We start from the raw sequence: 27677 nt of genomic DNA on the forward strand, positions 1-27677 counted from the left end.
ACACTTCCATTCTCCTACTTAGTATTGAAATATTTGGTGATCTTTCACTCCTCCCATCACGCTTTCGTCTCCTCTAGACTTACTGGTAACCAGCGGCGACGAGCTGCTTCGCTGAAACCGGCTACCGCCGGTAGTCGGAAGCCTACGGTGGGACGCAAACGGCCGTAACGGACACCTGACGACCGGGTACCGCCCGTAAACACTGAGCCCGGGGCTCACTTATAAAGCCCCCCTGGCGTTGGGTTATCGGCTCTCCGCCGCGGTGTCTTCGCTTGATGCTTTCTCCCGTTCGCAGGGCGAAATCCTCCGGTGAACGAGCTCAAGATCGGCGAGTCCCGCTTCCGGATCTCTTCTGTAAAGGGTTCCCCTTCTCCCCCACCAAGATCTCGAGTCCTCTCCGCCGGGTGAGTTCTTGCTTGGATCTCAGGTGTCGATCGCCCCATGAACACGATCTGGTTGGCTTCTTGTAGGTTGAGTTCGGAATTGTGGTTTGAATCCTCTGCGTGTTCGGGGTTGGGAGATCTCGCATTCTTGATGAATACGTTGATCTGCCGACGGAATATTGGTTTTTGATTTCGTAAGGGTTTCAGAAGATCGGTTTGTTGGTTCTTGGTTGGATCCCTTCCAGATCTGATCGCAGATCATTCTCGCCGGAATTTGGCTTTTGATGAGATTCTTGTAGCTGTGATTTCTCGAATTGAAGTTCTTGGGGAAATGAGGGGCTTGAGATCGAAGTGTAAAGTTGTTGTTCTTGTACTTCTCTTTGTATGGGTGGCTATTACGGGGCTATATGAACTGTTGAAACCAGTCCCGAGTGGCTGCATCATGACATACATGTATCCGATGTATATTCCTATCCCCACGCCCGCTAATGTCTCGTCGGACAAGTACGGGCTGTTCTTGTACCATGAGGGATGGAAGAAAATTGATTTCGATGAGCATCTGAAGAAAATTAATGGCGTCCCTGTTCTTTTCATACCTGGAAATGGTGGCAGCTACAAGCAGGCGAGCCTTTTTCATCTTTTACCCTTTTCATTGTTCAAGTATAAAATTTTCACTTTCTCCAAGTATCTTAGTTACAATATGTTATTTAAAAATGTTTATCTTTTGTATTATACCAGTTATCTCTAGCTCTGTAGTAAAACAAAACACTTCTTGTTCATGGACATTCAAGTTAATGATGCAAATTTGTGTTCAAGACTTGATGCATATTTTATAGCAGCAAGGAATTTTGCTGCCAAATCTGGTCTGATATTTGAGTAGTTTGACTGGAAATAGACTTCACCAATGAAATTGTTGGTCTTTTAAATTAATCACGATGCTTGTCATTCCTTGAAAAGTCAAACTGACCTGACACAGTCTGCATCCAACATTTGGGAAAACCAAGAAAATATGGGGAAAAGATAGGATTTTGATAATGTTTTTATTTCCATGGTACGGGAAGAGAATAGGGATGGGTGTCAGTTTCAACCGTACCTTCTTAATATAGGCTTCTGATCTTCCTTCTAGTGAATCAGATAAAGATTTCCATTATGTTCGCTGAATTGCATTTTGAATTCACTGGAACGCCTAAGCTGTTATAGAATTACGCAATAGATCGGAGACTTTAAAATACCAACTCCATATATCAGTTAATCTGTATGCATTATTTTTCCTGTTCAAACAAACTTGTAATCAGAACTACTGTCATTTTCAACTAAAGCGAAAATGGCTAAGTTGACTAATAGTAACTTTATATTTACTGTGAAGTATGGTATCAATGGAAGACCACTAAAGGGAAAAAATAGTTAAAAGTGAAACAACACATAGAAAATATGTTTATAGTTTGAAGGTACAAAGATTTTGTTCACAATCTAGAAGGTACATAAAATAAAGTTGTAGACATAAAAAATGAATGCTTCATCCATAAAAAAATTATAATTAGGTAATTAAAGGATCTTTTTGTGATGGTTGCTGAACTGATGTCAATTCCAGATATAGTGCAGACTGCAGAGTTAATTTTCAAAAAAGAAGCAGGCAAATTGGAGTTGTAGGTAGTATTTACTTTTTTGAACAAATTTTTCTGAAGCTATTATCACATAGCCATTTATGGTTCTGAATACATGCCAAATTGTCATTTTCATTAAACTTCTTAATTTGATGTGCAAAATAACTCAAAGTCCTCCTCTGAAAAGTCTTCATATCTATTATGCACCCTGCATATGTGCTACGTGGTACTTTAATATCTGCATATCGCGCTTATTTGAACATTGCCTGGGTCATTTGAACATGCTCTAGTGATGTCTAGTGATGCTCCAAGCCTTAAGATATAGTGTAAGGTTGAACTTGGTTTGATGGCTTGCTGTAAAGGCAACTCAGGTAAATTGATCCTCTTTTGTGCCATGGTAGATGAGCCATACATTGTGCATTTGTTTCAGGAATTTTGTTGTAATATAAACTCCACAATCTCTTCATCATACTCTTTCATGATTTTTGTATCGCTGACTTCAATTTGCCATTATCTTGACAACCTCAAGACAACCTTCTTCTTTGTATCTTTGGACCCAGCAATGGCTCTTATTTTAAATATTTATAAGTATCTCGCCTGAATGATTACCTGAATTCTGAGTTATCATGTATCTTTTTTTGATCCTTGATTATGGAAGAACTAGGGTATTATACCTTTAAGGAGGTTATGAGCTTCTGAAACTGCTGGTATCTGTGGCTAAACTTTGGATCCACGGGGTCCATTTAGTTGTTATAATCTGCAGTTTCAAATTCAATCATATGTTCCTAGTTTCAACTATTGTCACAGAAAAATTTGTCTATACCTAGCTCTGTGCTGTAAATGTTGTTGTCATGACTTGATGTTGTATGATTTGGCAAGCAACATCAGTGGTTAATTGATTTCATGGCAACTGAAGTTATATGAGCTTAACGTACAGCCACAGGGACATATTCTTATCGCTAGCAGGCTTGGTTTAATTGAAACCCGGAAGTACTCTCTTCTCTTAATTTGCTTCCATTTTCTGAAGGATTTTTATCCAGCTTGATAAATGAGTGTTGGTGCACTTTAGGATTGAGTTAAATCAAGTACTTAAATTTGTGTCTAAGGAAATGCACATCTTTTTATTTTATGTTAGTCCATTATGATTTTCATTACAAAAACTTGGGGCTTCCTTAAGCCAGTTAGCATGGTAGGTTCTTCCTCCATTGAATCTAAACATTATGTTATGTCTCTGACGTCCCAATGTTCTGATTTATGCTCTTTTAAGCCTGCTTAAAGCTTGATTTGAATGTGGTGTTGTAAATAACATCTGTCTTGTTTATCTTTTCATCTGTACTTTGTCTTTCTAGGTCCGGTCTTTGGCTGCCGAATCTGAACGGGCTTACCAAGGAGGACCACTTGAACTAACTTTCTACCAGGAAGCATCTGTTGTACCGGAAAAGACAAAAACTAAGTTGGAGGATCTGGATAACTTTGTGCTTCCCACCCAATATAATCATAAGCTTGACTGGTTTGCTGTGGATCTCGAAGGGGAACATTCTGCCATGGATGGTCGAATACTTGAAGAGCATACCGAATATGTTGTATATGCAATCCATAGGGTATCTTCGATATTAGACTGAACCATGTGCTACGTTTTGAATGAAGAATTTACTTGCCCAAACGATACTTTGCTTAATTGTTATCAGATAGGTAAATAGTTGCATGACTACTAAATGGTGTAGAACCTGATCTCAGTTACATAGTTCTTTTTTCAGCATTTTATGCTGAAGATGCTTCCGATTATGCACATAAACAAAGAAACATTTTGTGTTGACAAACTAGTTTCTTTACACTTGTTTGAGCTGGTTAGTCCTCTTTAGTCATCGCTTGAAGTGCACCAAGGGATAGTTGCATTTAACCTTTACAAGTCAATGACATATCTGATTCCTATGTGGTTTCAATTAAATTGTTCTCAAGTAGTTTAGTGAGTTAGCAGAGTGGCATTTGGAAAAGCTGCAAACAGCAAGGGACAATTTTGAATCTTATATGATTTTTTAATACTTGAATTTTCTTAATTAAAATGTAAACATTGGATATCGCTTTATTAGCTTACTTTAGTAAGTGAGCATAAGTTGACCTGAAAATTACTGTATCTAAATCCTTTTGTATGGTCGTAATTCGAATATGAACTTGCCTGCAAAGTTTTGAATGTCGATCGGATCGGCACATGCTGATTGGCATTTACTGGTCCAACCAAGGACCAGTGGCGGGCCATATAGGTTGTTTATGTTAGTATCTAATATTTTATTAGTTTGTCAATGATATTGGGCACCAGAATTCATATATCTTTCAAGTATATCGGCATCCTAATGGTCCAATCGGTTACTAAAATTAGTATCATTTCGAGATATAAATCCTTCTTTGTCAATTCTGACAAATTATGTAACTTGTTCTTTCATTTGTACAAAATTATGTACTAGATCATCAGATAATTGCTGACCCATATTTTCATATGCTCTTGTAGATCTTGGATCAATATCAAGAGTCTAAAGAAGCCCGATCTAAAGAAGGTGCTGATGTTTCCGGAAGCCTGCCCTCAAGTGTAATATTAGTTGGCCATTCAATGGGTGGCTTTGTGGCTAGAGCTGCAATTGTGCATCCATACTTGCGGAAATCAGCTGTCGAAACCATAATAACACTTTCAAGCCCACACCAGTATGTTTTATCACCTTTATTCTCTGATTATGTAGATTATTAGATTTCTAGCATGAATATTTAATCCTTGATGAGAGCTTACAACTTGTCCAGATTGCCTCCAATTGCACTGCAACCATCCTTGGGACACTATTTTTCACAAGTGAATGAAAAATGGAGAAAGGGTTATGAGATGCAAACAAACAATATTGGCCATATTATATCTGGTCCAAAATTATCTCATGTTGTTATTGTCTCTGTATCTGGCGGCATTTACGATTACCAGGTTTGTTTTTTATTTTTCTTAATGTTAGTTATAAAAGAGATTTTTGATGACTGTCTTTATTTTATCTTCCATTTATATTAGTGTTTACTTTATAGTTCTTGTTCCTGTAGTTCTTGGTTCTATGAGTAGTGATGTTCTATCAATCAGCATTCTAGATCCTTAAAGACAATACACTCAAGTCGGGAAACCATAGGAAATAACCTTGACCATATTTAGTGTGCATAATTGGGAGTTTTCTATGTGTGGTGTGATCATTGACCATATTTAGTGTGCATAATTTGTAGTATGCATAGAAAATAACCTTGACCATGTTCCAGCCAAAGTAGGTCTTTTGCAATTCGTTCAGATTAGGATGCCAATCCTTTTTACAATGAGTTGCTAGGTGTGTAATTTTGCATTTTCCTCTATTTTGCTTGGATGATTTTTGTTTGTGCTTGAGTTTGTAAATGTGACTTTGTTCAATGTAAATCTTTTGTGTGAGTATGCTGACTGTGGTCCCACTTCTTTGATGAATATGTTTTTCCAGGTCCGTTCCAAATTGGCTTCTTTAGATGGCATCGTTCCGTTTACTAATGGTTTTACAATAGGAAGCTCAGGTATGAACAATGTCTGGCTTTCAATGGAGCACCAGTCTATTCTCTGGTGCAATCAATTAGTTGTACAGGTAAGCAAGTCTACAGATTGGTGCATGGATCAGTTTGGTTCTGTGAGTCCTCCATCAACATCAATGTTCTTTGCAGATTTCACATTCTCTTCTTAGTATGGTAAACTCTGAAACTGGGCAACCATATCCAAGCGTAGCAAGAAGGATACTTATGCTAACAAAAATGCTTCAAAGTGGCATACCTCATAGTTTAAACTGGTTGGGGGATATGCATACATCTCAGGTTTCAATAAAGCTTCCCATCAAGGATGCTGCACGTGATACTGGTATTTTTCATTTTGCCACCTCTAGCACATCAGGCGTTGTTTTCAATTTTACCAAGTTTGTAATTATTTATGCACGAAAGCTGTACAAACTACAAATTCATGCACAAATTATCTGTGCACAGAAGCAATGACATTATTATAAAAAAGAACAAAGAAAAAGCTATCTTTCATCCGATGTGGATATGAACTTAGACATATTTTTTTTCATTCTTCATACAAGTTTCAGAAATAAATTTTGCCATCAAATCTGTGACTTTTTAGAAAATAAGGGGGCTGTAAGAATAGCAGTGGCCTTCCTGAAGAGGACTTTTATTGTGACTGGCTGCTACTAGTGTTTGGTCTGGCAAAAGTGAAAGAGAAGAAAAAAACCAGAAGTGCAATTCTAGATAAGAGATTATTTCTTTATTCTGACTTTGGTTGGGAATGTGAAACTGACATCTGTGGCAATTAATGTATTGATTTTTCTTAACCAAACATCATAGGTAGCTATAAAATGATTTGACATATTTTAAAGCTAAACAAATTTGTTTTTATATGATCCAACTTAATATTATTCTTAACCCAGACACATTAAATCAATGTGATCAAATCAAAATTAACTAAATAATTAAAATTTATTCTAATTAAAACAATGCTGTCATATTTCATCTTTCTGCAATAATAAATTCTGGAACTCTGCAAGTTTGGCAACGACTTTGGGTCAAACAAAAATCTTCATGGGAACCTAAGGTCCTAGTTCAAACTGAGTTCAACTTCTTAAAACAATTGACTCCTAATAGCTGCAGAAATTAAGGCAGCTATTTTTCTTGAACACATCATTCATCCATCTTTTTGTTCCTTTTCTCAAGGTAGAACATTTAGAATTCCCTTTACTCACTGTATGAGTATTTATTGATGTCTCTTTTGTCTAAAGTTGTTTTTCTTACTTTAATATTTACAGTTTCATTCACTGATCCCTCTTGCCTAAAGTGGCTAAGAATCTGTTACAAACTTGAAGCTGAGAATGGCTGGTTAATACTGCATAAAAAGTCTGTGTGACCCTTCATTAGAATTTAAGCGGTTTGATTTATATTCAACTCCTATTGGTGGAGGATAACTTTGATGATTTTTATGATTACTCCCATTGTACATCTAGAATCTGAACATTGATATAGATATATGTAGGAAGATAGATTTCTTGGGGTAGAACATTTAAGCAAATGAGTAATATATTATTGTTCATTGCTTTTGGACTGAGAATAAGAGCCTGTTGCTTGTTGCCTATCTCTCTGTTCATGCTTATTTGTAACTTTCTCAATGGTCGGGAAAGATTTTTATGACTGACCCCAAATTGTTGTTCTTACTTCTTACCTTGTACTTCAGAAGCCATTGTGATAGATATGAACTATGAAGTATTATAACTAAAGATATGCATTGGGCTTGCAGATCCTCCAGTGCAGGATCGATATTCATGCCCCCCCTCTGTTCACTGGAGTGATGATGGCCTTGAGAAGGATCTCTACATAGAATCAACCACTGTTACGGTTTTAGCGATGGATGGGAAGAGGCGTTGGTTGGACATTAAGAAACTGGTAAATTTCACCCAGCTTCAATATTTTCTACTCATGGGTGTGGTTTGAAGTTAGTGTTCCTCTTTCTTAGCTGGTCTCATGCTTGATGGGATGCTTAAAGAATAATTTGCATAGGTGTGCAAGCAATATTTTATCTTTTGTTTCATCATTTACTCTTGAGAATATAAGTTCTGTGCAATTCATCTTTTACTCAATCAAACCCAGTATTATCCCCACATTGGGAAAGGCTGTTTCCTTGAAACCATGATGTCAAAGTGGCAATAGAGCAAGCTTCCCAGTGGCTGATGCTTGTCATTATTTATGTTACTCTCACACTCTATCGCATTCTGTTAACCGTCTAACTTGGTCAATTTAATTTGTCTGTTCTTGCTAATAAGTCACTGAAGACTCTTTTGGATGGTTTCTTCACTGTATGTTTAGGTAATATATATGTATTGCTTAATTAGTGTTTTAACTGCTTTCAGGGTTCAAATGGTAGAGGACACTTCATCTTTGTAACAAATCTTGCTCCCTGTTCTGGGGTTAGACTTCACCTGTGGCCTGAGAAGTCGAAAAAATCATTATTAGGTGAACTGCCTGTTAGTAGGAGAACCATTGAGGTGACATCAAAGATGGTTCACATTCCTGCAGGACCTGCACCAAGACAGGTACCTATTCTGCTTCATCCTCCGATGAAATTCTATCATGTACAATCTGCATAGAAACTATTGGTTTTTATTCATTGACAGACAGGTATCTCTATTTTTATTCAATTTTTATCCGAGCATCATGCCATAAATGCAATTCTAGGCTTTTTTTTTTAATGATTTAAGGAGGCACTCTTACAGTGGAAAGATCCTCTTTTATGCATCAGATTGAACCAGGAAGCCAGACTGAACAAGCACCTCCATCTGCCTTTCTTCAGCTAACTCCTGAGGAACTGCATGGTTTTCGATTCTTGACCATTTTAGTCGCTCCACATCCGGTAATACCTTCTTTTCTGTTTTCTTTTCTTTTATTCAGCTATATGGTAGATCTCAATTGTCACCTCCTATATAAAAAAATGGATTTCTTTTGGAATTCCACATCACTTTCCTGGTCTATCTGCATGAATTTCTGTACAAAATTTGTGCTCTATGACATGATCTTGCTTCTGCAGATGTAGATATTATTTTCTATTCTGCTTTGTGGTTCCTAAAGCAAATGCATTCTGTAGAGGGGACCTAAACTAATGCTCATGTGGGTTAGGCTGTTGCTAGGTTCTCTCTTTTGGCTATATTTATGATGATGATAGCTTATGAAAATGTTGATATGCATAACTAGTAACAATTCCTAGTTTCCTTATTTAAAAAAACAAGTGATAAACCATACTTTAGATTCTTACCCTTTTTGTAGATTACCTTTCCAGAATTTCATTACACCATGTTAATATTTTCTGTATTTCAATTGGTTGTACTAAACTATAAAGTACTATATAAGTTTAAGAATTGAGACATGTCTTTACAGGTCTTTAGCATTGCATGTATCAGATCTCCCTTTAGAACATTGTGTCTGATAATAAAATAAAAATTACCTCTTTCTATCATCATTGTAATCTATGCAGTAATTCAAACAGTTAAAATCTGTTTAAGTATAGAGCCTATGACAATTCTATAGAAACTTACAAAACATATGTATACTGTTATATAATGCTACAATTTAACTGTCTAGGAGAAAGATGCTACCTTTTGTTTTAAAATCAAGTTAACTGGTAGATTCTTGATCTACATTTATTTTTTGTTGTTGTTCAGACTGTTTCAGGTAGGCCTCCGCCTGCTGCTTCTATGGCAGTTGGACAATTCTTCAACCCCGAGGAAGGAGAGAGAAAATTTTCTGCTGCTATGCTTCTTCGGTCTAGCTATGTGCAAGAGGTTCATGCTTAAAAAGTTATTTGTAGGTTTTTGGTTCACTTACATATTATATAGATGTGGTACTTAAGATGTTCATTCTTTTCCATTTAAGTAAAAACCTTAATCATTTTCCGGGTGGTTGCAGGAAATGTTGCTTAAGGAGGATCATCCACTTGCTTTCAATTTGTCGTTCTCCATAAGCCTTGGTCTTTTGCCAACTATTTTGTCTCTCAAGACAACTGGTTGTGGGATAAAGTCTACTGCTGAACAAACTGGAGATGATGAGCAAAGCAGTAAGCTCTATTTGATCCTTCCTTTTCCTTGTTTCTTCCAATCATGTTTAATGTTTGAATTCTGAAGATTTTAACTTTTCTAACTATAAATGATTTCTCTCTTTTTAGTTCTTAACGTCCTAAATCCTAATTGCATATTGTTTCCCACTTGTCAATGTGTATTTATATTTGAAATGTTGGACTTTAAGAGTTTAGAATCTGTGGTTGATGTAAAGAGCATTGGATGGGTACCATATAAAATGACAGCAAAGATGAAGCATAATGTTAGATCTGGCATGAGAGAGCTTATTGATCTTTTTCTCTAAAGATAAGTGAGGTAGGTAATATAATCTTTGTTGCATGCATTGATCAAATAAGTTAGAATGATGGGTATGCTTGTCAAAACTTTGAGGGGCCTATTTGCCAAAATCCTTGGAGAATTGTCATAAGATTTTGCATGGGTGACAAGGAACCTCAAATGAAGAAATCAAAAGCTAGTAAACATTGGAAAAGAAAGTATGAAGAAATTGGTTGCACAAACTAAATAGTGGCAAGACAAGGTATCATAAAACCAATCAACACATTCAAAATTGGTGAGAAGGAACCTTGGAGAATTGTCATAAGATTTTGCATGGGTGACAAGGAACCTCAAATGAAGAACTCAAAGGCTAGGAAAACACTGGAAAAGAAAGTTTGAATAAATTGGTTGCACAGACTAAATATTGGCAAGAATAGGTATCATAAATGATAAAACCAATCAACACATTCAAAATGTACCTTGGTAGAAAGGTATTGGTGCTTGCTGTGCCAACTCAGAGTTGCTGCTGACATATAACTATCAAATTGTGCATTGTATGAGGTTATCGGCGTGGCAAACGCTATTCCATGATACTACTTGAAATGCAAAACTGCAAAAATGACAAGTTGACTATATATGGAAATTTAGTATCAAGAAATTGATTAAGCAATTCCAAGTACACAAGTGTAATATGTCAAGCTAGTCCAATAAAATCAAAATTATATAGATTGTCTTAAAGAATATGGCTCTAATAAATATCCTTAGGAGTTAGTTACTTGCGCCTCATTAATCATCACAAGAACAAAGCAGTTAACGTAGAACTAATTATTGTTTGGACGTGAAATGATCTGCCATACTACACTTGAATGATCTAAAGGTGATTGCTGTTGTGATATATAATATAGAAATAATCTGAACTTTAATGTCTCATGTCTATTGAAAAATTGAAATAACATGTTTCTATGGAAACTGTAATCCCATTACATTCTTCTGAAACTGACCCGTAGATTCCCAAATAATTAATTCCTAATGACTTAATAATGTCATTGACATAATTTACATCTTAGTAGGATACATGAGCATAAATTCCATTCAGGTACTGGATATTATGGGGATCAGATCACCCTTGAAAATTTTCAGGATTAATGTGGTCTCTCACAGACCTGATATGTAAGGCTTATGTGTGGATCCATACATCAGTTGTGTGAGCATTCTCATATGTTCACCTACCTTCAAAACCAATTGTAAAACTACTAGGAAGTTAATGCAAAAATCATCTTATTACATTCAAGTCAACCAATAGATGGAGTAAATCAAATTTAATCTTGTGTTGCACTAGTGATGGAAAAAAGCTTCTTTTCATGTTTTTAAAATTATGGCAACTGAACATATCATGGTGTCACAAGACCAGTTTTGTATCTACGAAAGGATGATTGGAGATTCTACTAAGGAGGAATTATGTGCCAATATAGTATGAAGCATTAAATGGGAATAAAAGGACTAAGACATGGAGAAGTGAAATATTACATTTTTGACAAGGACAACAACAATAATAAAACCGTAATGTCCCAATTATTTGGGATTGGCTAGATCCTTTGCTACCATTAGACTCTGCAAAAATAATATTGAAATCGATTAAGATTTATGTTTATGAAACCTGATTTTTTTTATGAGTAGATCAATGAAAATTGTATCACACATTTTTAATCAAATATACATCACCATGGACATATACACATCGGAATAATGGGTTGCTAGACTTGTTATTGAGATTCCCCATGGTTAGGGTGGGAACATATAGAGGCAACATGAAATATAAAAACTACAATTTTTTAACATCTGTCATGTGTTATGACAGACTTATTGGAAACTTTGATAGTTTGATTGGTCAGGATGTTTGAGGTTGGTCTTGGCTTCCCGCACCTTGTCTTTTCATAGATAAAAACTACAATTTTTGAACATCTATCACATGTTATGACAGACTTATTGGAAATTTTTGATTGGTCAGAATGTTTGAGGTTGGTCTCAGTTTCCAGCAGCAATGCTGTCTTTTCATATATACACAACATTTTTTCTCTTTCTATACATGCTTGCTTAAATGTTCAGTCCTCCAGTTACTCATGTTGATTTATTGTTAGCATTTCAGGGTTTTGCAAACTTCGTTGTTTCCCACCTGTTGCCCTGGCTTGGGATTCGGTATCTGGTCTACATGTCATTCCCAACATGTATACTGAGACTATCACTGTAGATTCATCACCTGCAATGTTTGATTCTAGTCCAGAGTCTGACAAAACTATTGTATTTTTGTTGGTAAAGCTCTTTTTTATCTTGTAGTATATATTTGTTGATGATTGTCATGGATTTGCAATCGATTTCTGAATATATATATCAAAATGTTCGTTCTAAGGTGTATCTTGCATCAACATTATTGCAGGTGGACCCACACTGCTCATATACAATGGGTATTTCTGTTTCTTTAACTGCTGCAGCAAGTAGATTTTGTCTTTCATATTCTTCACAGGTGATTGTTTTCTGTGATTCGCTGCTTTTCTTCTGAGCTTACTGATTTGTAATCTACAATTTTGATCGCCATATAGAAGTTGCACATAATAAGTAACCTTCAAAATTTGGAGAGAGGAAAAGGAATTAGGGAAAAAATGAGAAATCTTAATTAGTGATCTTTTCAACCTATCAAACAGAAAAAATAATAATTTCACTTTTGACATTTGCAGGTAAATTTGTCGTCTTCATCAAAGAAAAAGGATAAAATGGTTTAAAATAGGTTCAATTCCCCATCTAAGGGTGTTTATGTCTGCATGCTTTTTTTGTTCTTTCTTCATATGTTTGAAACTAGCTTTACTTCCATGGATATGCTTCTCTATATCAAACTTGATCACTAGGCTACTCGACTTTGCAGATTACTGGTTTCATGATAGCGGCTGTGTTTTTTGCTCTGATGCGGCAAGCACGTGCTTGGGAACTCGATGCATCACTTCCATCCATTTTGTCAGCTTTGGAGTTTAATTTGAGGATGCCACTTCCTTTTCTAATCTTTGCTGTGTTACCTGTTTTTGTTTCTTTGCCTGTTCTATTGCTGACAAGGCAACATGTGCCTCCAATTGCAAGCTACATCTCTCTTTCTGTATTGTGCTATTTAGTTGCAAATGGATCTGTGATGATATTGATTCTAAGTTCTCAGCTGATCCTCTATGCTGCTGCAACTATACATGTTTACATCAAGAAAAGGTTAGTGTTTTCCGTAGTTTACAAATAATCTGTTTTCCAATTAATTTAAATTATGCAGTTCTTATAATTCTTTTCCTTTTGTTAAAAAAATGTTCATTTGAACTAGTCTTTGTTGATCATTGGATTTGTATCTTCCATCTTCAAAAGGATTTTATTATGCATTCTTTAACACTAAATTAATTGTGCTAAAGCAAAATTTCATGTTTTTGATTAATTTAATATGCAACAGTGTGGATGATTTTTTTGTACCAGGAGGTCTCTTGCATGTCTGCACACCATCCAGCAGCTAGGACTAATAATTGTGGCATAACCAAATTTGTTGACCCTAATACCTTGGGTTGTGTCAAAATTCAGTAGTTTACTCTTAAAAATGTTCTGCCCAAAGAAGTTTAGTTTCTAGAAAAAGATTTTATTATCCTAAAAGAATAGAAGATCTCTCTTAAGCCAAGGAAAGTTTTGGTTGACTGGAGAAGGAAGTGATTAAAAAGTTCTGGAAGGTATGTGTTAGATGGATTGTTCACCTTTGCTTTCTAGGAGCTAGAAAAATCAAGAAAGAGAGATTTTTTTTTGATGAATTTTGTTGGATCTAAACAAAATTTTGGGCAAGGAAACTAGAATTATGATTGGTGGAGGTTAACATGTGACAAAAATATATAATACGTTGGTGATCAGTCTGATTTGTTCAAACGTCTCTTCTGGATGGCTCTTTTTGTTTCTTTTTTTCTTCTTTATCCCTCTGTCCTAGTATTTATGTTGTCTTTTTGATAAAAGGGAAGCTCAGGCTTTGCCTATCTTTGCCTCAAAGAAAGACCAAATAGCAAGTCAATCATATGCTGGTGGGAGTATTGTGCTCTGGGTTATATTAATTAATAAAAGATGCATATGATCAAGTTTTAAATACAGGGTGATATATCGACTGCTTATATTGCTTGATATCATCAGAAAAATAATAAGATGTTAGATATCAATCAGTACTGTCCTGTATGGTCTATTGGTATATGTTTGAATTGGTATAGACTACTTTATACATATTGGTTCATAGAGGTGTTTTTTTTTTCAAATAGAATTATCTTAAATCATCAAATGCTCGTACAAGATGTTTGGAGGTGAAATGCTTCTCCAAAAGATATTAGTCAAATGTTGTCTTGCAAAGTTTGCTAAAGCATGAGCATAAAAAATTGTGTTGACATGGGATAAAGTTCCAGTCTGTAACATGCATGACTTTTGCTAGATGTAGGATGTCTAGAGTTATATTTTTGAACCTCCATGAGTGATGTCAGGTTGTTGCAGAAGCTATATGAGTTGCATAGAGTCTGATTTGACCTGTAGAGAGGATAAACTCTTGCTCAAAGCTTTACCTAGTCCTTGGTAGATCATCCAAGTTTCAGCCATTAATGAGGAGGATGTTTTTACGGTGCAGCAACCAGCAAAAACAATATTGTTGTCTCGATCAAAGATGACGTATCTTGCCCCTGTAAAAGAAGACATAGGAGAGTAAGAGCCATCACAGAAGAGAGAGTCTGAGTGTTGATTAGTTGTTTGTGTGGGAATGGGGGAAGGAAAATTTTTTCCTTATCCCTCAGGTTTTGGGATAGTAATTGGGGCATCATTGGTTAAGCCAAGTGCACTGACCGATATATTGGTGGGTTGAAGGTGTTGGTTACGATGTTTGCAATTCATTACAATGCTTCCATAAAAGCCAAAGACAATTTGCTAGAAGAGAGCAAAAGAGAGAAGTCGAGTGAGGATCTAAATCTTCTCCTTTGTAAAGCCAAGAACCATGAATCAAGTTGTTGAAGAAATTAAGAGGATGAGATGTTTGGGCTTTACCAGAGATTTTTTGTGAAGACACAATCAAAGAAGATATGCTTGATTGAGTCTTGGCTGGATTGGCAAACCGGACTTGTGAAAATGTAAATATGGAGAAAGTGGGATGTCCATTTGGAGGTGGATAGACATTTCTGAAGCTTCCATAGGAAGTTTTTAATCCTAGGGAGTATCAGAAATGCCCACATCACCTTCCAGCCCTTCCATCCATTGTCCATTTTTCTAGGGATGTCTTTTAGATAGGCATAAGCACTACGAGCAGAAATATGTCTGAGGGGATGGGGGGTCAATAGTCATCACTTGGGATGGCTGGAAGAAAAATATTAAGAATGGAGGTGGCAATGTCAATAGAGAAAATGTGATGAATGAGTTGGGCATTCCATGAGTTGTGTTCAAGAAGGTCCTAGACAGAAGTGACTGTATCTAAATAGTTGATGTTGATGTAGGTAGACCACTTGGATAAAGGAATATTAATGATCCATGGGTCATTCCAGAGATGAGTGGTAACACCATTTGATATTAGTGGCATTGAGTGGATTGTAGAGGGATTTCTAACCATAAGATGATTTCTTGGGTAATGAGGAGTTCCAAGGGTGAAGATGTCCATATTTAGTAGACAAGATTTTGGCCCAAAGACAAACAACATCATTAAGTAGAGAGATGATGCGTTTAGCAGCAATCATGGCTTTGACAAGTTTCAAATCACGAAGACTGAGGTCGCCATCAGCCTTATGATTGGTAATCCTAGTTGATGAGACAAAGGCTGTTGTGATTGGGTTAGTTGTTCTGAAAGAATTTTCTAGAAATGGTAATGATTCTATTAATATTTTTGTCAGAAACCCAAGTGTTCATGAAGGAATGAAGACGGATGACATTAACAATCGAGTTGATAAGGGTGGTTTTCCCAGCTTGAGAGATAAGGTCTTTTTTCCATCCTTGTATTTTTGTTGAGGCATTTGTTAATAATGATGTCTTGGTGCACCTCAGTGAGTCTGGCGTGGCTGATGCAAGTGCCTAGATAGTTGATGGGCCAACTGCCCTCACCGATGTTGAGAAGGTTTTTGACATGACGCCTAATGTAGACATTGCAATTTTTCAAAAAAATATATGCTGGATTTTTTAGTGTTAACCTGAAGGCCTGTGATTCTAGAATGTGTTGAGGGCATTAATAACATTAAGGCAGGATTTATCAATAGTTCTAAAGGCTTTAATGATGTCATCGGAAAACATCAAATATGTGAGCTTTACACCTTTGATACTGAAAGGAGTAATATGACCGTTGGCTGACAAATCATTTAGTATACGAGAAAGGATTTGCTGAGTTATAATAAAGAGTAGAGGGGATATGGGGTTGTCCTTACGAATGCCATGATGACTCTTGAACCAATCAGTATGGAAATCGTTGATTAGACAAGAGAAACTTGGAGATGAGATGCATGCTTTAACCCATTTGGTAAATTTAGATGGAAAATTAGTTCTAAAGGCGGGATTTATCAATGGTTCTAAAGGTTATAATGATGTCATCTGCAAACATCAAATATGTGAGCTTTACACCTTTGATATTGAAAGGAGTAATATGACCGTTGGCCAACAGATCATTTAGTATACGAGTATGGAAATCGTTGATTAGACAAGAGTAACTCGGAGATGAGATGCATGCTTTAACCCAATCGGTAAATTTAGATGGAAAATTAGTTCTAAAGGCAGGATTTATCAATAGTTCTAAAGGTTATAATGATGTCATCTGCAAACATCAAATATGTGAGCTTTACACCTTTGATATTGAAAGGAGGAATATGACCGTTGGCCGACAAATCATTTAGTATACCAGAAAAGATTTGTTGAGTTATATAATAAAGAGTAGAGGGGATGCGGGGTTGGCCTTATGAATTCCATGGTGACTCTTGAGCCAATCGGTATGGAAATCGTTGATTAGACAAGAGTAACTCGGAGATGAGATGCATGCTTTAACCCAATCGGTAAATTTAGATGGAAAATTAGTTCTAAAGGCAGGATTTATCAATAGTTCTAAAGGTTATAATGATGTCATCTGCAAACATCAAATATGTGAGCTTTACACCTTTGATATTGAAAGGAGGAATATGACCGTTGGCCGACAAATCATTTAGTATACCAGAAAAGATTTGTTGAGTTATATAATAAAGAGTAGAGGGGATGCGGGGTTGGCCTTATGAATTCCATGGTGACTCTTGAGCCAATCGGTATGGAAATCGTTGATTAGACAAGAGTAACTCGGAGATGAGATGCATGCTTTAACCCAATCGGTAAATTTAGATGGAAAATTAGTTCTAAAGGCAGGATTTATCAATAGTTCTAAAGGTTATAATGATGTCATCTGCAAACATCAAATATGTGAGCTTTACACCTTTGATATTGAAAGGAGGAATATGACCGTTGGCCGACAAATCATTTAGTATACCAGAAAAGATTTGTTGAGTTATATAATAAAGAGTAGAGGGGATGTGGGGTTGGCCTTGTGAATTCCATGGTGACTCTTGAGCCAATCGGTATGGAAATCGTTGATTAGACAAGAGTAACTCGGAGATGAGATGCATGCTTTAACCCAATCGGTAAATTTAGATGGAAAATTCATTTTGGACATGGCAAAAAGGATGCCATCCCAGAAGATAGGTCAATCTTGAGCAAAATCAAAGAATTACGACCTTTGGAGTTGTACATTGCGTGAGCTAACTCATGAGCCACAACAATGCTATTGTGTATGGAACGACCCAGAAGGAAGGCTGAATCTGTTAATGATATTGGGAAGGATATTTCTGATTCTATTAGCAAGAGTTTTGGTAAGAATCTAGTAGAGAACAATACATAGAGCAATAGGTTTGTAGTTCGTGATGGCTTTTGTATTGGACTTTTTAGGGATGAAGATTAGATTGGTTTTGTTCCAACTAGGAGGCAGAAGATTGAAAGTCATTGAATGCTTTAGTGATAGAAGAGGCAAGCAAGTCCCAATAATGTTTGAAAAATTCAATAGTGAACCCATCAAGCACAAGACTTTTACCAAGTCCCACAGAAGTGCACCATGTGTCTCAGATGTGGTGAAAGATGTTGTGATAAGAGTCATGGTTGGAATCAGGAATTTTTTGAAATTGAAGCCAATTGGTCATGATTGGGATTTGAGTTATCCAAATTGAGTTATCCAATAATGTTTGAAAAATTCAATAGTGAACCCATCAAGCACAAGACTTTTACCAAGTCCCACAGAAGTGCACCATGTGTCTCAGATGTGGTGAAAGATGTTGTGATAAGAGTCATGGTTGGAATCAGGAATTTTTTGAAATTGAAGCCAATTGGTCATGATTGGGATTTGAGTTATCCAAATTGACTGCCCATAGATTTGAATACCAATGAAGGAAGCATGAACTATTTGGTGATGATGTCACCAGAGTCAAGTTTAATCGAGTGAATGAGATTTTTACATCTTCTGTGCTTGACAAGGGAATGAAAATATTTGGTATTCTTGTCATTGTTCTCGATCCAATTGGTTTTGGCCTTGGTCCACATTTAAGGTGCACCTGAGACTGAGAGTGCCATGCTCTTGTTGGTGAGAATTTGGAGTTCAATTAGATCTCTCTCATTCAGAGGATGGGACTTGTTTCGAGATTCAAGGTCAGTGATAGTGGCTAAGGTGTTCTTGAGTTTAGTTTCGATGTTCCCAGCACTGAACTGACTCCATTGGAGATGTCAGGACCAAGGCTGTTCAATCTCTCATGAAGATTAAACAAGGATATGGTGGGGAGACTAGGATTGGACCAAGAATCGTTTAACACAGACCTAAGCTCAGGGTAATCTGCCCAATAAGGCTCGAAAATAAGTGATTTAGTTGGCTTGGGGCCAGAGTAAGAATTGGTGCAGATCAAAAGAGGGCAATGACCCAATAAAAGGTGTCTTAGATAGAAAACAAAAGCAAAAGGGTTGATGTCTAACCATGACATATTAGCAAGTGCTTTGTCAAGTCCAACTCCAACAGAAACTCGAGAGTTACCAATCCGATTATTGGACCAAGTAAAGTTCGAACCATGAAAACCCAAATAAGAAAGATTGCAAGTGAACATAAAGTCACGGAAAGAAGTAATTGAATTATTTAATTGAAATGGCCTGCTCCCCTTCCTTTCCTTGGGGTGGACAATACAATTGAAATCTCCACAAAGAAACCAAGGTAAAGAATCCAAATCAAGCGATGAAAGACCAGACCAAAGCGAGTTGTGTAAACTAGGAATAGGACTGGCGTAAATAGCAGAGAGGAGCCACAAAGATTTACCTTGTTCTTCCAGTAAGAAGTGCATAATTGGGTATCCATACTCGCAGTGCCTGCTCTTAGTTTGTCAAGTTTCCAAGAAACAATTATACGTCCTGATCTACCGCGGGCTAGAGAAGCTGCTCCCTCCTAGTCACGGCTGAGTCTGCTTATGAATTTCTGGCTGGCCTCCATGTTCAAGTGAGTCTCTAGAAGTACAACATGACTAATATACATGGATTTAATTAAATACAACAAATGATTGAGGCAACACATTTGTGAGCCCCTCTACAATTCCAACTCAACACATTCATGAGGGAGATGGAGAGGACATGGCTAAGGACCTGCTGCAATCTGTAGAAACAATTTTGGTGGATTCGGATTTCTTTTTTCTTACTTTTGTGCTTAGAGAAAGAAGAAATAGGAAGAGATCCTTCAGAGGGGTGGATCAGGCTTTGGGACCTGGCTTCTGAGGAAGATGGGACCATTCTAGATCATCACCATCTAGGATGAAGTCCCCTTGATCTTCATTTGCTTGCTCTGCTGCTTTTGGAAAGCTTGGGTTACCTTGTGTACAAGGCTGTTGAAAAGCCCTTCTTCAGGATTGCTCAAATGAGGGGTGTCTTCGGTCTTCGTAGGACGTTGAATGAGAAGGATCAATCGGTAGGGACCTGCAGAAGAAACTTGCCATGTTCTTGCAGGAATGGAATAGAAGGTGGAGAGGCCAAATGTGTTAGCGAATGGTAGGGAAGGGAGAGGAGTTAGGAAACGGGACAGATTGGAGATGAAGATATTTATCATAGCAGAAGGGGATGATTGTGATAAATATCTTGCCATGTTCTTGCAGGAATGGAATAGAAGGTGGAGAGGCCAAATGTGTTAGCGAATGGTAGGGAAGGGAGAGGAGTTAGGAAACGGGACAGATTGGAGATGAAGATATTTATCATAGCAGAAGGGGATGATTGTGATAAATATCTTGCCATGTTCTTGCAGGAATGGAATAGAAGGTGGAGAGGTCAAATGTGTTAGCGAATGGTAGGGAAGGGAGAGGAGTTAGGAAACTGGACAGATTGGAGATGAAGGTATTTATCACAGCAGAAGGGGATGATTGTGATATCATAGAGGTGTATTTAATGAATATCTTATGACCAGAGTATTATATCAAGGTTCAACTTTAAGTCCTTTATTTTTGACATTTGTAATAGACCTTCATAAATTTTAGAGTTTGCTAATGATATTCTTTTGATTGATGAGAATATGAGTAATTATAAAATCATGGAGATAATTGTTAGAAATTAAAGGTTTTATGTAACACCCCTGAATAGTCCCACATCGAAAGTGGGCAGGATTAAGATTGACTTATAAGGGTCTGATGAGTATACTATTATCAACTTCAGCTTAAGCATTTTGGTCAGTGGTTTAGACCAAACGAAGTTGATATGCTAGTTAGCCCATCAGGCTCGAGTCTTAATATTTGGTATCAGAGCCGACCTAGCATTTGGGCATGGTGAGGGGGCTCGAGTAGGAAAGAGCTACCCGTAGACGGAGTCAGAGGACTCGTCACGGCGTGGAGCCACCACTGGGCTACGCCTCACATGCACTATGCTAGTGTTTGATCTGGGTTATGTTGGGGCTTGACGAGGACGTCAAGCCTTTGAGTGGGGGTGATTGGAACACCCCTGATTAGTCCCACATCGAAAGTGGGCAGGATTAAGATTGACTTAGGGTCTGATGAGTGTACTATTATCAACTTCAGCTTAAGCATTTTGGTCAGTGGTTTAGACCAAACGAAGTTGATAGGCTAGTTAGCCCATCAGGCTCGAGTCTTAATATTTTAAATTAAATAGGACTCGATATTAAGTACGAGGCTTTAAATACCAGTTTCATAAAAACATCAATTGCTGGTTGGATTATTACATTGTCAAGTTACCTGTGATATTTCGACGTATACCACCCATATGTAGAGCGGTATCAAATTGCATGGATTGTTATCAAGTGCTTGGTCGGGTTGACAAGTATCAAGTTTTGTGTATTAGTTTGATTCTATTATAAACCATGTCTGATTATATGAAATACATTTTTAGCAATCCTAGAAAGGAATTAAGAGTTGCATCTAAAATAGACAATAAGTCTGTGTAAGCAAAAAAAAAGTTATAGTGTATCTATTCTCAACAAAAAAGACAGATTGATGAAATTATATTTCATAAACCAAACTGTACGGAAAAAGAGAGTGGGTAGTTGTAGTTTTGTATGATTGTTATGTGTTCCTTAGATTAAAAAGAAAAACTTTATTGGATAGTTGTAAGGCTAGCCATGCCTCATAGTGATATTTTGACATCTATGAAACAACAAATACAAAAAGTTATAACTAAAAAAGATATTCATTCTTCTATATAAGATCGAATGAGTATCCATACAAAATGGTGTGGCTTTTTGTAGAAAAAGAGACATATATACCTTCCAATGAGGATTAGTTTCAGAGTGATTCGGCTAGCAACCTAAAGATGGATCGGACGAATTGCTTGGTCTAATTTGGAGGTAGGGTCATTGCCTAGTAGTCCTACCTAACTAGGCTTACCACTCGGTTTTAATAGTTCAAAATCTACCACTCAGTACCCCTATAATTTATTTTATTTGTTTTACAGTTGCCTTTCCTTTTTTTTCTTTTTCTTTAATATTATCTTCCATGTAAAACTAAACCCTTTCTTTCTCTCTCCCTCTCTTTGCTACTTCTGCTCGATCCGTCATATTATCACTGCTGCTTGGCTGCCTACAGCTTCCATCCCACTGCATCACCACTTGCCCACCATCTGGTTCGCACTTCCTCCTTCGCTGTTGGTATATCTCATTTTTTTCCTCCTCTGCTTCTCTTCTTTCCTTTCCCTGGTTCTCCTTCACTTGCTCCGCTCCCCCTCCTCTCCCTTTGGTTAGTGTTGACCAGATGGTATTGTTGGTATGTACCAGGATTGGTATGAGTCTAGTATATAGATTCAAAACCCGCATTCTAGTTATGGAGACAAGAAAATTTTCCAAGAAACTGTAAAAAAAATACAGTTGCTTTTAATTTAGCTAGGATTTTTCCTTATATGATGCTCAGTATCAGGAAAATATTCAAGTCACCGGCCTAAATAGTTGGGACATTGACATCTTGTTCTTGTTGTTGTGATAGAAGATATAAGCAAGTCCTTTATAAAATTAATTTTGGAGGCTAAAAGTTAAAACTAGGGTGTGCGATCAGTGAGCACAGTTCCATCCTAGAAAGAGCAGCTGTGTAAAGTTTGAATTTATGAAAAAAAAATTAGTTCAGTAAAGTAACAAGCTAGTTTTTAACAGGATACTGGACTTTTTGTAGAAAATTAAACAAAGCCCAGAACACTGGACATTAGTCACATTATGTCCATCCTAATGAGATTTTCCTTGCACTAAAGTAATAAGCTAGTCTTTAATAGGATATTCGACTTTCTGTAGAAGATTAAACAAAGCCCAGAACATTGGACATTAGTGACATTCTGTCTATCCTAACAAGATTTTCCTTACAAATTCAATTTTCATGATTTTGGAAATGGTGTATTGGTTTTGCAGCTGGCTGGCATGGGAAGACAACTTTCAGATTGCGTTTTTGAATCAAATATTTAGGTTTACATCAATCTTTTACTCATTGAAGGTGAGCTACCTCTTCTACATTTCTTGATTTACAATTCGATTATGGAGAATGTGAAACTTTGATGAGGACCTATATGACATTTGGAATTACTTATGCCTCTAGAAACTAGAACTGTCTTTAAGAGCTATTTGTAATTTTCCTAGCATCCACACATAAATGATGAACTTCTGGAACAGATTGTGCAGATTCTCAGGGGCAGTCCAAATTTCGTTGTAGCATTTGTTGCAATTCCACTGGTCTGTTTTGTTCATCCAGCACTTGGCCTGATTGTATTGCTTATATCTCATGCTTTCCAGTGTCATGCTGCTCTGTGCAGGTATTTCTTTGAAGCAGCTCTCAATACCTGTTTGATCAAGTTGTTATCATCTTCATTTTAGTGTTGCTTTTTCATTCCTAAAACATTATATTCCATCCATCAATAACTGCATCAGTTTTTGCTTATTAACAACTTATTCTACTTTCTTTGTTAATGTAATGTTTTTATTACTTGCCCTTGCTTTCCTTTTAATTTATTTACTGTGGACAATGCAGAAACTCATTGTTATTGGTGCATTGTAATTGCATCTGAAACAAGTTCTATTAACTTCCCAATTTCTAAGTTTTGTGTGTCAATGGTGTAAAGGAGACTGTTGATCTTTCTTTCTTAACTATTTTACACAAGTGTACACTTAACCAAAGCTAATGGGTACTTTTGAGAACTGGATAGCTTTGTCCTGCTCAGTGCATCAATGCTCTGCTGCAACTTCAGTTTTTCTGTCTCAAATTTGGTAGTGTTCTGCAAGTTATGACTTCGGTTGTTCTCTAACTTTATGCTGTTTCATTCTTCTATGAAATTACAGAACTAATACAGGATAATTGTGAAAGAAAAGGAGCATGTCAACAACATCTTACTAGTTGTTCCAAGTAGAATAGGTGAATTCAAATAATGAAGTCCTTGTTTAGGTAGGACGTAGGAGTACTAAATTTTTTGATCAACAAGCACCAAGATCATAACATGATATGCAGTAATTACTCCTTGTGAGTAAATTTTTGGAACCTAGAACATTGGAACCTAGAACCATTTAAATGCCCAGAATAACTAACTAGTATGTTAGCTAATAAAGTAATGAGCTCTAGTAGAGGTCATTCAGGTCATTCTTTTCTTTCTTTGCAATTTCAGGAATTCCAGGTCTTCATACTGCATGCAATAAAGCTTTGAGAGAGAAAAGAAAAATGTCTACCCAAATAAAGGTCTTTGGCCTTCCAAAGCATTTTCACTATGTACTTGAGTATTTCCTCTAGTACGTCATTAATTCTCCTCTCTTAGTCCATACTTAATCAAATGGTCTGATGCTCATACATATCCATGTAGTAACAAGGTCAAGCTTTTTGTGTCCGTAAGATTTTGTTCTCGAGTATTTTGTTGACCTGATATCTCCCTAATATTTTTTTTTTGCTTTATTTTCATTCTAACAAACCTGGACACATCAAGGAACTTCATGGTTATAAGCCCCAAGCTGCTCTTTGGCCACCAATTTTCGGCATTTGTTAGATATTGTGTGAGTCATTTACAATCAGTTTTTGCCCCTCTTTAAAGTTGACAGAGAACAGAAATAGCTATTAATTGATATTGTGGTTAGGTTGAAGAAAGCAAAATAAATTCTTAGACAAACACCTATTTGGCAAGAGCTAAAGCAAGATTTAGAATGAGATCCTCCTAGGGGTCCTGCATCAAAGGTTCCAAAGCTGGTCCTCTTGTTAAAACTTCCTAGGAGCATGTAAAACTAGACTTGTAAATAGATTGGATATAATCCAGTCAGATCCAAAATCTGATCTGATATAGGTGGTTCTTGATGGACATTTTAATACAATGTTTCAATCCACTTATTCAATTATAATCAGATTGGATACGACATCAGCCCCATCGTATAATAGATCCAATCAACTTATTGTTTACGTGCACCAAAATGAGTAGATTGGATATTTCATAATTGGATATTTCATAATAGATCTGATATAGGTGGTTCTTGATGGACATTTTAATACAATGTTTCAATCCACTTTTTAGAATAAAAAAAGTCTCAAAACCTCCCATGCAAGAAAGAATTTCTGTTGACATTGACATGTCCTCTATTCTTTCGGTTTACATTTGATCATCTTCTTATAATAAGTTCCTTGATCTTTGTTACTTCCATTGGATATACGACTACCAGTGGACAAAGTATCTTTCCCAGATTTATTAATTGTTTCAACTTCATCTGTGGCTTACACCTTCCAAAAATATTAATTACTTAACAAAAAAAAGGGCATTTCTTTTGTATCATTGCCCCTAATTTTGCCCACTAAGATGAGTTTTATTTGATCTTTGAAGGAAGGATATTGCATTTCTCTATGTATTGTTTGACTTTTCACTATTAAGGTCTGAGTTTATTTTTGTTCAACATTAGCAAAAGTCCACCCATGTGGATTAGTGGAATATCATGATCTTTGATATCATGTAGCTTTCTCATTGAACACTTGAACACCTCATTTCATTTACTGTCTCGTGGACCCTTATTCATTTTCACTGATATTTCCTTTTTTAATTCTCTCAAATAGTTCTTTTTGTCTTTATGACCTTTGAACACTCCATTTCATTTATTATTCCATGGACCCTTATTCAATTTTACTGATGTTTCTTTTTTTGTTTTTCATTCTCTCAAATAGTTCTTTTTGTCTTTATGACCTTGCTATCGTATTGATACTCTTTTATATGGTTTCTCTGGTTATCATTCTAAGAGTTTATTTCATTCTTGTAACAGTTTTTTGACGGCTTCTTTACGCAGCCATGCTCAAAGAAGGGAATTCTCTGGCTCAGGAACCAATTGCAAGCCTTTTTTGCTATCCAAATGTGGAACAACTGATGATTTTGATTCACTGCTTCCTGTCGATGAAATCTCTCCAACTAGCCCAAACACAGTGAAAAGCTTTGGTGACAGTCAACTAGAATTTTTCAATTACCAGCACAGCATATTGATCTTGCATCTTCTTGCTACACTGATGTTTCTACCATCACTAGTTGCCTGGTTGCAGGTATGGGATCTCATAGTTCTTTTCTAGCTACTGATTGGCATCTCATTGTCTTAAAAATTTCGTGAAAAATTAACTGAGAAGGATTGCCTACTTGAACTTACCATTATGCTAGCACAACAGTGAACTTTTCATTTTTAACTCTTAAAAGTTTTGAATTTGCCAGGACATGCATTGCAATTTACATGACAGACATGTCAGGTTTCTTCTAGATTGTTTTCTTCTGTGAAAATTTCCGTGCATTAAGCTTAAGTTGCAACACAATATAAATCACCAAGAGTCCCTTGGTCTTTGCTGGGAAGCTACACCTAATTATCTAATAATATATATTTTTTAATGTTTTCTCTTAATTCCACATGTCTACCTCAACATATCTATCTCAACGATCCATAAAGTATTACTGAACTAAAAATTTTCTTATATATTTTTTCTTTCAATTTAAATTTTAAAGTACCCAATGATTATACAAAACTCCTGATGCCCTCTCCATTTTAACTACCCATTTTTACTCATTGAATAGTAAATCTCTTCATTTTGTTGAATTACCATTCCAAGATATCTAAAATTTTATTTATCAAAATTTATTGTTCATTTGACTTAATTATATTCTTAGGTTTACTCCTTGTATTAATTACTAAGATTGTATATCTCATATATTCAGTCTTAGCTTTACATAATCTATACCCTTTAGTTTCTTAGGATTATTTTTATTACTCAAAGTAGAATTAGTTTCATGTAAGCGCTCATCAAGTAATACAAATATATCAGCAAATAAGATACATCAAGCAGAGGTCTATCTTATATATGACTAGAAAGTTCATCCATTTTTTAGCTTGTATATGTTTTTTATTAACAAGAATAGTCTCGTGGCTTCTCTTATGCTATTATAATGTTTTGTAGTTTATACTTGCTTATATTTTTCATCATATGAAGTTTCTTTTGGCTTGTCAAAGATTTACTTGTTCTCTCCTGCATCTCTTATATTTCTCAACATTTGTTCCAGAGAATTGGGATGGGCCAGAGCTTCCCTTGGCTTATCGATTCTGTTCTATGCATGGGTGTCATTCTGCATGGTCTTTGTGGATCGAGGCCAGATGTGAACTCTATTTATTTGCCCTTACAGGGCAGTCATGGTCGCGAAGTTGGCTTTGGCCTTGTGTATTTTCTTGCTGGGTATTTTACTTTCTTGAACACCCTTGTTTCGACCCCTTACAGAGCATTCTACGCCATGGCGGCTATAGGAACCATATCTTGCATTTTGAAGAGTATTGATAAAAGGAATAGAGAAAGAGGAGACATTCATTCTAGAAGTAGGCGGAGACATTCTCATAAACACTAACTACCGACTTCCCAATGGTTTGAAAGAAGTATCATATGGTGCGTGCATGTTAGTTGCTTTCTGGATGGATGTCTGCGGTACAACTTACAGAACAACTAGCTGCCATGGTCATGACACTGTATGAGCTACAATTCCCCCAGTTTTGATGTGGGACAAGAAAGAAGCAGCATTGTTTTTCTTTTTCTAAATTTTGGGAAGCACATCCATCCATTCCCAAAGTAAGAAATTATCACATGTAATTTGCTGCATTTTCAAAGCAAATTCGAATGCGTCATTTTTATAGGCTTTATATGCCAGTTAAGTAATGGAACTTGCTCCAGTCAATTTATTGGTAAGCTTTTTGTATGTGGTACTGAGATCCGTTGTTGCAAAATGTAATGCTTTTTTAAACC

General features: G+C 36.4%; 1 protein-coding gene across 8 annotated transcripts; it reads left to right on the forward strand.

Annotated features, from left to right (window-relative positions):
- The first annotated feature begins 36 nt into the window (after positions 1 to 36).
- LOC135584429 (GPI inositol-deacylase-like) lies at positions 37 to 27677 on the forward strand. Of its 8 annotated transcripts, XM_065180086.1 has the most exons (20): positions 44 to 186; positions 296 to 404; positions 471 to 1005; positions 3337 to 3588; positions 4494 to 4684; positions 4778 to 4949; positions 5476 to 5613; positions 5690 to 5879; positions 7305 to 7450; positions 7915 to 8097; positions 8304 to 8414; positions 9220 to 9339; positions 9464 to 9611; positions 12035 to 12198; positions 12323 to 12409; positions 12806 to 13134; positions 22817 to 22898; positions 23075 to 23214; positions 25679 to 25949; positions 26950 to 27677. In XM_065180086.1, exons 3-20 carry the CDS (start codon positions 715 to 717, stop codon positions 27283 to 27285), a joined length of 3351 nt encoding a protein of 1116 aa, XP_065036158.1. In that variant the 5' UTR covers positions 44 to 186; positions 296 to 404; positions 471 to 714; the 3' UTR covers positions 27286 to 27677. The 8 variants fall into 8 exon arrangements, with proteins under 8 accessions (XP_065036176.1, XP_065036172.1, XP_065036166.1 ...); XM_065180070.1 differs by having other exon boundaries at positions 39 to 404; XM_065180078.1 differs by having other exon boundaries at positions 296 to 1005.

This window comes from Musa acuminata, chromosome BXJ1-1 (genome assembly GCF_036884655.1).
Source record: "Musa acuminata AAA Group cultivar baxijiao chromosome BXJ1-1, Cavendish_Baxijiao_AAA, whole genome shotgun sequence".
Lineage (NCBI taxonomy): Eukaryota > Viridiplantae > Streptophyta > Magnoliopsida > Zingiberales > Musaceae > Musa > Musa acuminata.